The sequence below is a fragment of the Chenopodium quinoa genome, unplaced genomic scaffold (genome assembly GCF_001683475.1).
Source record: "Chenopodium quinoa cultivar QQ74 unplaced genomic scaffold, ASM168347v1, whole genome shotgun sequence".
NCBI lineage: Eukaryota > Viridiplantae > Streptophyta > Magnoliopsida > Caryophyllales > Amaranthaceae > Chenopodium > Chenopodium quinoa.
Window position 1 is genome coordinate 1,127,121 of NW_018743850.1, and position 15,900 is coordinate 1,143,020.

Genomic DNA, 15,900 nt, shown 5'->3' on the forward strand with positions numbered 1-15,900 from the left:
GTGGTAATAATCTAATTATAAAAAATGGTTTTTTGAAGACATGTCGTAACTTTAATAATAAGAAAACACTTTGCATGTAACATTTATTTTCTTTGGGACGTAGTATGTACACATTATTATTCCTTTAAAATACTTATCTACACTAGACCACCAGACCCATATTGATGCTACTTGGTGTCCCAGTGGGGCCAACTGTATAGGTCAACTGGAGCCAGCATGGGTTGGTATCCAATCCACCCATCTTCGAATCCTGCCGACCCTTTCCATTCAGTCCTCGATCACACACTTCTGGACCTAAGTACAATATACTTCGTTTAAGAGTAATATTAGGTTAGGCAGAGTTATGTTAGAATTAGAAAAATATCTTAGGTATTGGAACCTAGCTTTTTTATAAGCTGATTTGATCTTGTATAAATGATTTAATTTAATAATTCTGTATAGATAAGGTCATGGAGTTTCCAGACAAATATTTATAATCCATGCTCATTCACTGCACCAAGAAAATGGCCCATCCCCGCAATTCCCCTCCGACCCTCCCCGGCACTATCATTTTCCATAAGATCCTACACAAGTTACACTAGTGTAATTAATTCAGGACGAAGGTAGTATATCTTACGAGTATAATTTATGAAATCTCTAAATTAATATAAGAATTATTGTTGGAAGAAAAAAAAATAAAAAATGCCCCATTTGTTTATTTAAGTTCTTTTAATTTGCAAATTAATTTGCACCATTTTCATTAACATATTTTTATACAATATATATATATATATATTATAAAAATTTGTACTTAGATCTTATTTGCATAAAAATGCATGCATAAATATTTTAAATGAAAGCAACTTAGAAAAAAAAGAATTGAAACGTGTCAACTAAAAAAGAATAAATAACATATTGTATGATCTTAATAACTTACATTTATAAAGAAATGGGTGGTTGGTAGCACATAGTCCATAATATAGTACTCATATACTAGTATATAACAATGTCGATATTTCACAATTGACTTGTATACAACACAAATATCGATTGGGATTTGGGAATACTAGTATTTGTAGATTTGTTTTAAGAGCAAGAAATGATAGGTTAGTGGAGTAGACATCACCTCTGATTCTAGGGATCCCAACGATTTGGATTAATCTGTGAAGGATTCACTTTATTACCTAAATATAAATTATTCCCCATCAAAAAAAAAAAAAAAAAAAACGAATAGAAAAATAAGGTACTAAAAAGGTAAAGAAAGGGAACAATCAAAAGATTATTGAAAGAATACAAATAAAGACTACTCTCAAGTGGAAGTTATCATAACACAAAGTAAGTCATTGCACTTGTAAGTTGTAACCCAGAAATTGAAGAGGATTGAGAGAGAAATGATGGGGGGATGGTGGGCGGCTATGGGGCTGATCATCACACCGCTGCTGCTGCTGCTGCTGCTGCTGCGATGGTCGAAATTAAAGGAAAAGAAGATGAAATACAAAAACATGGAAGATATCAGGAGTAGGGTTCCTAATGGATGTTCAGGTTGGCCTTTTATTGGCGAAACTCTTGAATTCATCGCTTCTTCTTACACCTCCAAGCCTGTTTCTTTCATGCTCAAACGCAAATCCTTGTAAGTTTATCTCTCTCTCCCCTTTTCTCTCTACTTAATTGTTTCATTTTCGCTTTCATTGCTTATACATGTATTTGTATACAACATCATCGTCTTTAACATCTCTGTTAAAACAGTTCGATTATTTGAGATTTCACAGCAAATTTATCCATCCCGACTAAGTAAATACATTAAGACTTAATTAGTACTTCATCCATTCCGAATTAATTAGTATTGTACGTTTCTAGCTTAGGGAAAGAAAAGGCCTTAGTTTGATCCAAAGTTTGCTAATTTTTGTATGATCACTTGTAAGATTTATTTGTTGAGAAAATGGGGTGGTGTAGTTTTTGACATGGCCAACAATACAACAACTACCGAGTGGAATTGTACTGATATAGAATAGTGGATCTTATATTCCAACATAAACAGATTATCAAGGTCTTTTCATTTTGTCAACACAGTCTACCGTCAATTTCTCAGTACTAATCTACCGATAATTAGCAGAGAAAGAGTCAGATCAATTCATTATTAATTTATGATCACACACTTAATTAAATAGGAGACAATAAATTAGTTCATTAAATTACAATTAAACAATTACTCCGTACCAATGAAATAAAAAAAAAAAAAAAAAATGATCGATGTTCCAACCTCCAAGTGTATTTGAAGAATTAAAAAAGGTTTTCATTTCGTGTGTTTAATTTGATGTTAAAAGTCAAAATTTCCCATTAATACCTATGAATTTTTTTGTGTTTCAAATTTTTTTTTCATAAATTGTTTATTAAAAATTTTACGTACGAAAATGAGGTTTTCAACTTTTCATAAAATAAAAAAATGGAGTAGATTTTATATTTTTATTATGTTTTGGAAATTCGCCTATTTTGAGATTGAGATTGAGATGACCATATGGGCGACTCAGGGTAGCATCGTATCCCAATTTCTATATACGAATTATATCCTAGTTGGGGTTTGAAACATATTCCACCAATTTATTTATTTATTTATTTATTTATTTTTTTTTTTTTTTTTTTTTTTTTTTTTGCTTTGGTCTAAATTCTCACCCCATCCATGTTAAAGGTATCCTCTTATATTGCACAAATTTATACACTGTAATTAAAATTTCCCGTTATCAATAGATGCATTCGTTTATAAACTTACTTTGATCACATATATATATAATTATATATTAGTAAAATTAATAAAAGCTAAATAAATTGATAATATACATTGAAATTAACCCAATAACAATTAAAATAATGATATTAATCGGTGTATATTACTCATAGTAGATAAAAGCTGCCATTGAGATTAATGCTCTTTTGGCTTGTGGGTTTGTTGCCTTTTCCCTATAATAATTAAGACCCTAGAGAGATTGATTAATTGTTTAATAATGATAATAATAACAACAACAACGGCTTATGATTAAGAGTAGGTACACATGTTAAACGCACAGAAGAAGAGATCAAGAGTTGTAGCAACTCTTTAAGAACCACAAACAACACCTTTAATAATCATGATTCTTTAACACCAACATCAACTAACACACCTACTTAATTGCTTATGAAAAATCTACCGATAAAAAGTGGTGTGATCGATGACCTATTTATGAAAATGAAAGGCATGCATGATATTTTCTTGCTCCATAAGAGCCGTGAAGATCATCATCATCTATCATCTTTTTCCAATAGTATTGTCATCCATCATCATTAGTGGGTTGTATCACTACAATAGGTAATTGCCCTTTTCAGGTTGCTCATCAATATAGAAGTCGGTCAATCCAATTTTTATTTTCTTCAATTCTCTATTTTAAAATCAATCAATGTTACGATTACATACTGTATAAAATAGAATAGAGTAAAAAGATTAGGTGACATTGTCTTACAATATTTATATCATTATTACATAGTATTAATTATATTACTAAAATTTTCTTCCATTATAAAAAATTCTTTAGCATCCTCCTAAACTCTATTAATCTAGACTTAGCTAGATTAGTTGGGTAGTAGACCCTAAAGTTGGTATGTTACGTCAAGAGAAACCTTTAAGTGGATACTTTGTCGCTTTTAATAAATTTATTGTGACTGTTCTTTTACAACTTAATAATGAAGTTTAACAATAATTGAACTTAATAGGACTGGAGAAAAAATAATCTAAAAAGTAAGTCTAACACAGGAATTCAAAAATAATGAATTGAATCACCCTGAGCCATCGTTGTATAGCTATTATTGAGAGATAACCTCATATGGAGTATAAGAATTTTTAACCATATCTCTTCCTTTTTCATCACTTAGGAAATAGGAATGACTTAATATTCAAGTTGTCTACAAGGTAGCATGCAATAAGAGCATGCAAGCAATCAACAGCAAGCTAAGTTTGTGATTTTACTGTAAATTAATCAATGGAGCTAATTAGTGTGTAACTTGATTGTACCATACAATCAATGCATCAACAGTGTACCATTTGTCAACACACTGTTAGATTCTATATAGGATTATTGCAATTTGCATATAATTAAAAAATATAATTTGGTTTTATAAAGACTAAAGATGACAATGGATTGTGTATAGCGGTCAAGGGCTATCTCTCTTAGTGGGTCTGTCAGTTAATTAACACGGTCCACACGCTATATTTAGGCCAAGTTGATGCCGGTCCACCGGCCGGTGTCGTCCTTGTGCCCATTAGGAGGCCTCGTGACGTGTTGGGCCTCTAATTATATGCATAAATTTGGAATTTTCCGGTCAACCTCTAAAGAACTTTATAATGTTGGTCTACCTCTACAGAACTTGATAATGTTTGGGTTAATAAACAACAACTGAAAACATAGGAAGAAGTGGAAAGTAACACAAATGAAGAACAAGTGTATAAAGATAACATTGTTTTTCCTGTTTATGAAATGAATTATATTTATGTATGTATGTTGAAAAAGAGAGACATAAGGGTCTGTTCTGCAGAAGTTTCCCCCTGGGCAACAGTAGTCAATCTGGAAGAAACCTTTTTGTCTCTTTTCTTTAATCAATGTAGCAGTTTTATTTTTATTCATAACATTAGTGCTCGTATATATTTAGTGGGAATATTACTTGCATAGTATATTAGCATATGGTAGTTGATTGACTAGTCAGTAGTTTGAATAATTTCACGCAAAGCACGTAACAAAACAAAACACTACATAACAAAACAATACAGGAAAAAAAAGATATATAGCACACTAATTACAATGTGAGAATTATAAATTTTTATTAGAATGGATGTTTATTCACAAAATTCAATTCATGTGACGAGTTATTCAATTTGTCGTAATTAGGCCGCGTTCGAGTATATTAAAAATAAAACTTACGGAGTACAGAGTATTATATTACATGTCAATAATCGGCTGGGTTGGCTTAATCTACTGACTCGAAAATAAATTATCTAGTCTTGGGTACAATTGGAGTTCAAGTTGCTCAAAGCATAACAGTTTTACCAGGTATAGTACCTTTGAATAGGATGGGAAAAGGAGGCTAATAAATAGGAGTATTTTGAATGGAAAAGACTGTTGACTACAGTAAATTGACTCAAAAACCTGGAGCCTCCTATGTGAATCTGAACAAAATTGGTTCCGCTGGCTGTAAACACAAACACACAAATCTATAAATCCTTTGCTACTCACATTAATAGACTTTGAGTTTCCCAATGTAAAAAATAATGACTCCCTTCCTCTGTGTCATAGGGCCATTGCATGTTTCACACTTTCATTCTTTGTTTTACTATGCTTCTCATGTACTTGTAATTCATGTAATCTACCTTTTGCTTGCTTGTTGCATCATGCATGTACTGTCTCATATCACATGCATTTTTGTAATAGTATATTGTATCACGTATGATACTTTTCATGCACATTGATCACCTGTAAATATGTGCTCTCACCCTAATGCAATGATAATAATCTAGGGAGAGACATTCTTTTTTAGATGATCTTGTCATAGCGATCATATATATATATATATTTTTTTTTTTTTCGCTCTTATTATATAGGTACGGAAAGGTTTTCAGAACACATCTATTAGGGAAACCGGTAATAGTGTCGACTGATCCAGAAATAAACAAAGTGGTGTTACAAAACCATGGGAACATATTCATTCCATCTTATCCAAAATCCATAACTGAACTATTTGGTGAATCCTCTATATTGAGAATGAATGGAGCCCTCCATAAGAGAGTACACGCGTCGATCGGAAGATTTTTGAAGTCCCCGGAATTGAAAGTCCAAATTACAAGAGACATTGAGAATTCTGTTAAGATGTCCCTGGAGAAATGGAAACATAGTAGCCTAGTTTACATCCAAGATCAAACTAATCAGGTGCATTATTATGAAAAAAGAAATTATTTATATTTTGCAAGTAAATCATTCAGTAAAACTTTGAAGTGAATAATTGTATGTACGTTGTATGGGCCATATTTCAGCTTACGTTTGAGATATTGGTGAAAGTACTAATGAGCCTGGGTCCTGGTGAAGAAATGGAATTGTTCAAGAAAGAGTATAAAGAGTTCATCAAAGGCTTGATTTGTTTGCCAATCAAGCTCCCTGGCACACAACTTTACAAATCTTTAAAGGTAGACCTTTTTTTTTTATTATTTATTTTTTTAAATACCAAGTAACAAATTAATAGTGCATATATGCATGCATGATGACTTAGGAGTTAAAATAAAGTTGGCATCATCCCCAATTATTTTTATCATCAAGATCCGCAAACTATGGGTTATGCAATTAATACATTGTGGTACTCCGCAGTAGTCCACACTAACTTACTTGCTTAATGAATAAGATTCCATCAACCAATATGCTGTTTAGTAAATTACATTAAGAGTATCATTTAATAACAATAATAGGTTTTGGACCAACTAGGGTTGGTTGGTATCTGTCTACTAGTTCCCTCATGTAATTACCAATGTGGCCTTAGCCATTAACATTTTAGGCATATCCTCTGTAGATCGAGTACAACATTCTAAGACATACTTTGTGTGTAATGAAGGCAGAAAAAAGATAAGGATACACGCTAAAACAAGAATAGTATTGTCTTCATTCTCTCAATACTCAAGCAACTATATCCTCTTTGTCCCTTACAAAGTAAAAAGAAGTTGGTATCTTTTTAGTAGGTTTATATGTGAGTACTTAAATTATTTTCTAAATTTAGGCCCCCATAACTTTCTAATTATGCTTATGTCCTCACACATATGTGACCCACCCATAGTTTTCACTTTCGATCATGAGCAACTACAATTTAAGGTGTCAACTTTTTTAAGGGATGGATATGCATGATTATAGTCATTATACCATTGTAATTTGAAAAGTATACTCTTCTGATTATTTTTGCTAAAAGATTTGATGTTGATGCATGCAGGCCAAAGAGAGGTTGCAAAGAATGATAAGAAAGATAATTATAGAGAGGTTAAGCAATAAAACTCATGACACCGACAACTTAAGTGCAACCATCTATGGGAGTGACGCTATTGACGTATTGTTACGTGACATCAATGACCGAAGTGAAGCCGATAAATGTCAACCATTGGATTTTATCGCCGGAAACATAATCGAAATGATGGTCCCCGGAGAGGACTCGGTGCCAATGGTGATGACCCTAGCCGTCAAATACCTCAGTGACAACCCCGTTGCTTTGAAACAACTTGTGGTAAGTGTGTCATGAAATCATTATTATGCAGTTACTTGTAGGTTTATTCATATTCGTATTATGCTTGTCTTGTACTTTTGCATGCATGTTGGACAACCCTAATTTCGGTGACTTAACATGTGGTGTTGGAGTGTAAGTTTTTGCCAACTGCCTTTTATTTTCTAGCTTAATACTGTACTAATTTACTTAATTCTATAACCTCTATCATTATTGGAATTTTTTTGTTCACATTAGATCGAGTAATTCAAATATTTGATAGAATTATTGTATACAATATACCCGTTACACGTACGAGCAATTTATACTAGATCTAGTGCATATTGTCGGTCACAAGTTGATGGAGGTAAGCATTAATTAAAATGGGTGTGCAATGAGCTGTCGTGATCACGTTTTAAATTTTGGGGGCATATTCATATTGCATGGGCAGTGAACCCCTACCGTCCACGTCTAATATAAAGCCACAAAGAAGCTACCTAAGCTAGCTACATACCAAACTTTGACTTCTCATTACTTAATTAATTTGATTTGGCCTTTTTGTTCAAGACAAGGATATCTTTAATCTTTATATACGGAGTACCCCTTTATTCTTCCTTTCCTATGATAACAAATTAAACCATTTACTTTCCCTTTTGTGGGTCTTCCGAAACGTGGAATTGTGATCAACTTAGGGCCAAATAAATTGGATAAGTATAAGCTACTTATAATATTCGGGTAGAGGAAACGATAAATCATGTTGGTTATAATTACCCCGATTATTCTTCTCATAAAGTTAGAATATGTATTATATACGTAAGTTATCATCATTTTTTTTTAAATAACACGCCGTTTGTCAATGAAAGTTTCAAAGGAAATTTACACAATTTAATATTATTGATTAAATTAATGAGACATTGCCTGTAATTATAATTTTTTTTTTTTTTTTTTTTTTTTTTTTTGTGGGGAAGTAGGATGAGAACATGGAATTGAAGGGGCAGAAGGCTAATTCAGGGAACTCCTATGCATGGACTGACTACATGTCTTTGACGTTCACCCAAAATGTGAGTTATTTTTAAATTAATTTGATTGTGTACGTAAATTTTCAAACAACAAACTTGGTTTTATACTTGATAACTCTAACTATGTTTATGCTCTCCTATTAGGTAATTAGTGAAACTCTAAGAATGGCAAATATCATAAATGCAATTTGGAGACAAGCCACTGAAGATGTAGAAATTAAAGGTGAGATTTCCATGGACAATATTTTCTATCAAATTATTTAGCTTTGTATTCATCATAGTATTATTACTTTTTTCAATCTCCTAGATATGTGAATAGTGTTAATTTTAAGCTTATAAAAATTACTTTGAAAGTCGTACCTTATTTCAATGTATTGATAAAAGAATAAGTAATGAGTATGATATCTAAATTTGCAGGTTATTTGATACCAAAAGGATGGTGTGTACTAGCATCCTTAACATCAATTCATATGGATGAACAAAATTATGAGAATCCATATGATTTTGATCCGTGGAGATGGGAGGTTAGAAAGTGCATGTTATGTTATTTGACAAAAAACATAATAAATACTCCATAATCCATAATTATAGCACAAACATCATGCATGGTCATTATCATCAATCATTGCTTCCCACTCATAATGATTACAGTATTACTTACCAACCCATTACTATCATTATCACCATCAATTCATCATCATTGTATTATAATCTTAATTGATAATTTGATCTGAACTTTCTAACTTTTTGGGCGGCCTCTTTTTTTATTCTTTTTTACAGAAGAAAGGAATTGTTGCAAGTAGCAATACATTTTCTCCGTTTGGTGGTGGTCAGAGATTATGCCCTGGTCTTGAATTTTCAAGGCTAGAAATCTCTATATTTCTTCATCATCTTGTTATTACTTATAGGTACTTCTTCTTCTTTTAGACAACAACTTTCGCAACTTCAATTCGATCAACACGTACATATACACATTTTGTTTAACACTTCTTCACTATATCGATTTTCAATTTGTTTTGTTTGCATATAATCAACCACTTAATCTCCAAACTAGGACGTGCAAATGGATATATTACTTGTATTTTGAAACGGATTGAAGTACATGATAACAATACACATGAGAACATGTAACATATTAATATACTCCTATAGTTATGTTCATACTTTCTCTGTTCTATTTTAATCGAAACCTGACAGATGGGTAGCAGAGAAAGACGAAATAGTATACTTTCCAACTGTGAAGATGAAGCAAAAACTTCCCATCTCAGTTACAAATCATGGATATGATGATGAAAGTTAAGAGTCCTCTTTGATGATTAATTTATTTATGGAGTAAATGATTACAAGTAGATGCATGAGCCCACCAAAGCTAGCTAGCTAGGCAAAAGGAAGTCAGCAAGATAATATAGATAACCTGATTTTTGGGCCCTTTTACAAACCACAATGTTTTTTTGTTTTTTTTTTTTTAACTTTATGTGGGGATTGTGTAAACTCTATGAAGTGTAAAGTGTGAACTCTCTCGAATTATCATCCGTTATCAAAATTCAACACAGCAAACCTATCTATGCTTGTAAATTAGTTCATATAATTCCAAGCTTTTTTGTATAATGTATTTGAGAATGATCCTTTGATCTTTACACGTGCATATGAATATGCATCTTCAATTGAAAATTTGAAATATTATATGCTATGATCGATTTTGGAGATTTAAGCACTCGGATTATTTACGGCTTGGTAATAGTTACAGAATACAAAATATAAGTATATAAAGCTTATTTACAAGGATTAGAGGTCATAGATGCATTCTTAAAAAAAAGGTTTGAGAAATTTGATTTGTCAAATATGGATTCAAAAGTTTACATTGAGTACAACGATTTATAGAGCAAACTCTTAGGTACTTCCTATATATTGCATAAAATAATTTGATTAGCTATGTATGGTCGAAGTGGAGTGTGGTCTAAAGGGAAAAACTTTGTGGCATATATGAGTTGGTTAGGTTAGTGCATTTTTGGTGTTGGGCAATTCTCCTTAAACGTACTCAAGGACAGAAATTTCTTCCTAGCGCACTAGCAAAGTTACTCTCAGCCTAAGGAAGAAAAAATTGCTGCAGAATTTTTAACGTCAGATTGCCAAAAGAATATAATTTGTTAAAAGCTTCCACACGTGTTCTTAATTAGTGGATTTTCAGGGCCCATTGAAAAGGGCTTGGAATCACAGTACATTTGATCGTACTATTATGGATCATATGATCCAACGATTGTAGATAGAAGCTGATAACGGAAAGGAAATAAAATGGAAGGTTCAAAAAATTATGGAGTTGTTTGTTTTGTCATTGTCAAAACTTTAATGGTTGGCAGTCATGGCACCATATATATACCATAATTGTCAAATCCACGATATAAAAGTATTCATCCCTCACCTATGAAATACATTAGATATGGGCTATAGCTATAGCTATAGCCTATAGATGGATGTGGACAACTATGTAGGCTTATTAGTGAAAATAGAGATCACAATCGTGATTGTTATGGTCGGGTTGTTTTCAAGTAAGAGTCAGGGGTTGTTTGGTTGATAAAATAAAATGGGGGAAGTGAAAATTCATGAGATTTTATAATTTGGGTAGTTGTTTGGTTGACACAAAAAAGCAAACATGAGGAAAGTTGGAACATAGGAATTTCTACTTCCCACAAAATGTAGGAAGTAAATGACCTAGACCCGCCTTGGTCATTCAAAATTCATGGGAATTCCAACTTTCCATTATTACAAGTTTACAACCAAACAACTTAAAGAAATTCCTAGGAATTTCATTTGGGAAATAATTTCCCATGAAATACAACTTCCTATGGTAATTTATTTCCCGTGTCAACCAAACGAGGCCTCATTAAGATAGATTTCGAGTTTGAATCGAGGAGAAACAGTGATTTCAAGTACAAGATCTTGTGTTGAAAATTTCAGGTCATATAATCGGGTACGGGTCAGTTTTACTAGGTGTAGTAAAAAGCTAAGGTCCTTTTTACCTTAGCATCAATGAATATATATAACATAATCTAGGATTTTAGGATCGCTATACTTATCATTTGCAACCAAATATATAAAATATTAACATGGTTTAAGATTTCAAGATCACTACATCTTATGTGGTCTCAACCAATTGATACAAATAATATATTGCTTGTTAATAGACTTGAAATAAATTCTAGAATGTTGTTATAGTAGTATGAATATGGTGACTTATTAATAATTACGTATATCGTTAATTAACTCATGATACTCCGTAAATTTATACTCGGTAATAATTAAAATTTTTGATAAAATTTTAAAAATAAAAAAAATAATAAAAAATAAAAAACTGCTTTACATCTTTGCATTAATATATATATATATAGCTAAATTTCACTTTAAAAAAAATTAAAATACAGTAATAAACAAATTAGAATAGATGAAATTGAACATAGGAATTCTACCCTCCACCCCCTATATTTGAAAGCATTCAATTCCATCCAAAAAAAAAATAAGATCCACGATGCCACTCTGCAAAGGCCCAATCTGCAAAGGCCCGCCCAACAGCAGCAAAAGCAAAACCCAGTGCCACAGCCTATCTTTTTACCTTCACGTGTTAGAAGTGCGCTTATATAGTTTGTTTGGGGGATAGAATTGCATTACCATGGATATTAGGATGATATGATTACATTCTAGTATCCATTTAAATTCATTTACAAATTGTCCTTTGTGTTTTGTTATGATTACTAAATCTCAGCATGTAATATTATTGTAATGAAATTGTTTTGATTCTCAGCTCTGAAGCAATTACAATTTGATGATCTGTGGTCTGTGGACTGTTAATACATTTAATGAACAAACTATAATTTAAGTTAATGATAATGAACACGTATTGGTATGCCATGAAGTGGTAACAATACGATTCATCTTACAAATCTAACACACTAACACTTGCTCATCTTACAAAACTTGCATGAGCCTTCAGCTTTTGTAAACCTACCCATGAACAAATATAGACGAAGAGCGATGATTTGAGTCCCACTGTCCCAGATACATGCACAAAAGCTGCATCATTTGGCAGCCGGCCATTGGGTTATGGCAGCTGCGTGCATAGTCTTTCCAAGTCGCACCACGGTCTCCATTAGAGCCAGGCAGCCAGCACCATTTCCTCGTGTTGAGGAAATTGAATGATCTCATGAATCATAATTAGAGCCAACACCATATTCTCATCTTTTGCTCGTAAAACCATATACTGGAGTGAGTGAGTTGTGAAATTTTTTTGGAAAGATATTTCTCATATTTCCATGAGCTACCTTTATACAAAGCCTTCAGACACGGTGTATCCCACGAATGAATACAATGTTGTCCCGGAGTCTACTAGCATACAACTTAAGGCCAGCAGTGGACAATAATTGGACATACAAAAATTACACAATATTTTGCCTTGGAAAACTGAGTCTATGATTCAAAGAAAGTGTCCAGAGCTGTATTGCTTACATCTTTTTCATTGCCATGAAAATAGATCTTGTTTTCATTAAACAATGACAGCAAATGCAATAGTTCCTCTATAGATATCTTTAAAGGTCTCTTGTCTTCAAACCCACTAGTTCTGAGAATTTTGATTACCTTTTCTTTGAATAATGAGACTCTCGTTTCTAAAGATGGAGTAGAATCACTTAGCACTTCAACAGATTCTGCATCTTCATATTTATCACTGCTTTCAGAAGAAGGGTGAAGCATTGGAGTTTCTTTGTTCACGCTTATAAAGCAAGATATTCTCATCAGCTCGTTTAGCTTCTTCTTTTGCTTAAATGTAGCACCTAATGTCTTGTTTTTCTTACTAAAGCAAGTCCTTGTAAATGCACACCATTCATTTAAATCAATTTGAGGGATGTCCACCTTTGGTCTGATTATAACAACGGACGAGTCAACTTTAGGAACAGGAAAAAAGTCCCTTTTGCTTACGTTCATAACATGTTCCACTTCTGCGACCAGTTTCACGTTTACTGCTAACCGATTGAACTCTGAATCCCCTGGATTAGCTAATAAGCGACATGCAAACTCTTTCTGAAGCAGAAGTGTGGCACTCCTAAAGGGGCGAGTTCCAAACAGCAACTTAGCAATCAGAGGTGAAGAAATTCCGTAAGGAATATTTGCCACAACCAGATCAAAATGAGGAAACTCTGTCTTCATTGCATCTTCACATATTAGCTGCAAAACCGATCTATGTGAGCTAATGTGTAAAAAAAATTGCTAGCTTGATAAGGACTTAAGGATATTCCACAAAAATAAAAAATAATTAGACATTTTTCTGTCATACAGTTAAACGATCTTCAAGCCCACATTCAGCAACTCTCTTTTGAAGTGCTTCAGCCATCCTTTTGTCAATCTCAATAGCCACAACCTTACTGGCAGCTTGCAGAAGCCTCAGGGTCAGATTCCCAGTACCAGGACCAATTTCTAAAACTGTGTCAGTGGCTTTGATGTTAGAGCTTTTCACAATGGAGTCAAGAACCCATCCACTAGTCAGAAGATGTTGACCCTTGCTTTTATATAGTTGGAAATGGCATTCAGCATTTTCTTTAACAGTTCGTAACTTATCACTGGTATCATCAATACTGCCACCTTTTGAGATATGATTATGATAAAGCTTGCAATCAAGTTCATGAAGCAACTGTTGGCAGTGCAGAACAAAGATATTGCGGATAAACCAGGGGAACTTATGTTGCTGAAGCATTGTGCTTTACCTAATTACTTCTGCAACTGATTATATTATCAGGCATTAGCAAACTGCATGAATAGGAAGGCTTTCTACAAGTCAGATAACCCAAACATACAAACTCCAACACTTATGCATCATATAAAAACTAATGTCATGTAAAGGCATATTTCTCATAAATTTGCTTTCAAAGCAATACATCCAGTAGTCATAACCATAATCATAATCATTGTGCAATTCGACTAGGTTTCAGATTCACAAGAATTATCTATTAGGAATATACACATATATCAATATCAAGCTCCCTCGTAATACATTAGCACGATGGAATTGTCGTCTGGGAAACGGTGTAGGTGACCGCAATCTTAAACTATAGACATCATGCCTACCTAATTGCAGTCACCATAGAATAGTACAAATGAACCGTGATTCCTAACAGAAATGAATGCAGTATAAATAGTGATGTTTCAAACATACATACTACTGCATTATCAAATAGTATCAAACTTGTAGGATTTAGACTGCATATCTAACACCTTTTGCACAAACGTGAAATACGAGGACATTCCATTTGAATCATAGCCTAAATAAATATCCATTTGAATCATAGCCTAAATAAATTACCAAAATCAGACCCATTTAAGTAATCATACCCAGAAATTTGTTAATATTGCTTCCTTCAACTTACATTGATAGTGAAGGATCTTAAATATTAGTTACAAAAGTAGTGTCGCGTAATTATTGGAATGGTAAGAAGTGAATGTTGCTATAAGAATATAATGAATTCGGGAAACTTGATGGTTGCAACATAGTTTACGAACATCTGGGAATATACTCAAATAAGGGTAATAAAACAAGAAGATGATAAACTCAGCTAAACATTTCATCAAACAGGTTGTGTGCATGAATAAAATTATCACTAGATAGAGTAATCATCATAACCGCTGCAATGATAAAACGTAGTTTTCTGAGCTAAACAATTGATCGAAGACGTTGTGTGCAAAAACGAATAGAATGACAAAGTAACTTACACGTTACACCCCTTTAACATCATCAATCTTAGGTTAATGTATAATTGTGTTGTTGCCTTGTTATTGACGATTTAAAAATGGTAGTATGCATTACGGGTAAGCAACAAGCAATAATAAGTAGCAATAAATAGAGAGAATAGAAATGTACTTTACTCGCATATAAGCTCACACTACTCAGGGCAGCTGTCTAAGTTTCTTGGACTTCTGGGCTTGGAAGTTTTGTGATGAATCAGTTTTCAAAATGTCAATCACTCAATTGGAGGGTGTCTTGTCTTTGTGTAATTTTTTTTTTATTCTATCTCATTGTCTCGTCACCTTAATACCTTAGTAGGGGTTTCTTTCGAAATCGAATTAACTTGGGAAAATTTTCATAGAGATTGCTTCTTATTTACTTATTGACAAGTTGTCTCTTATTAATCGAACTGATACCATTTTCCCTCATTATTAAAAAAAATGATTTAATTTGACGTTTGGCTAATTTTAATTCTAATAAATATGTTAATTGCCAGTCGGATTGAAGTCGAATAATTAAGTATAGATCACATACTTCATCTTTGAATACTACGGAATATTAAAAAAAAGGTTCTTGAAAATTTGAAGTTCTTGTAATTATGGTGTACACCAATTGATCGATGGATCCTTCAACGGATTCCTAAACAATTTATCCTTTATCTTAGTATATACCAACCGATACAAATATAGGAGTATGTAAATGGGTTAATTTATTCTAATCACCAACTACATTATTAGTCATTTTCAGGTACATTATAATTTGTTTATAAAGAAAGTTGATAATACTTTATATGACTACTCTCTTTTCCTCAATGAGTAAATAAAGACTCTATTGTTGCATCATGTGAGGATACCACGAAACAACTCTACCAAGATTGGGACAGACATA

General features: G+C 32.8%; 2 protein-coding genes across 3 annotated transcripts; one reads left to right on the forward strand and one right to left on the reverse strand.

Annotated features, from left to right (window-relative positions):
* Window positions 1–812: 812 nt before the first annotated feature.
* On the forward strand, window positions 813–9,920 carry LOC110685861 (3-epi-6-deoxocathasterone 23-monooxygenase-like). The gene is made up of 9 exons (XM_021862399.1): window positions 813–1,609; window positions 5,600–5,924; window positions 6,029–6,178; window positions 6,967–7,254; window positions 8,202–8,291; window positions 8,394–8,472; window positions 8,667–8,773; window positions 9,030–9,157; window positions 9,447–9,920. Exons 1-9 carry the CDS (start codon window positions 1,371–1,373, stop codon window positions 9,547–9,549), a joined length of 1,509 nt encoding a protein of 502 aa, XP_021718091.1. The 5' UTR covers window positions 813–1,370; the 3' UTR covers window positions 9,550–9,920.
* A 2,123-nt stretch (window positions 9,921–12,043) lies between these two features.
* LOC110685862 (ribosomal RNA small subunit methyltransferase, mitochondrial-like) lies at window positions 12,044–15,407 on the reverse strand. Of its 2 annotated transcripts, XM_021862400.1 has the most exons (3): window positions 15,148–15,407; window positions 13,570–14,012; window positions 12,044–13,460 (listed from the first exon to the last, which is right to left on the reverse strand). In XM_021862400.1, exons 2-3 carry the CDS (start codon window positions 13,984–13,986, stop codon window positions 12,708–12,710), a joined length of 1,170 nt encoding a protein of 389 aa, XP_021718092.1. In that variant the 5' UTR covers window positions 13,987–14,012; window positions 15,148–15,407; the 3' UTR covers window positions 12,044–12,707. The 2 variants fall into 2 exon arrangements, with proteins under 2 accessions (XP_021718092.1, XP_021718093.1); XM_021862401.1 differs by lacking the exon at window positions 15,148–15,407 and having other exon boundaries at window positions 13,570–14,497.
* Window positions 15,408–15,900: the final 493 nt, after the last annotated feature.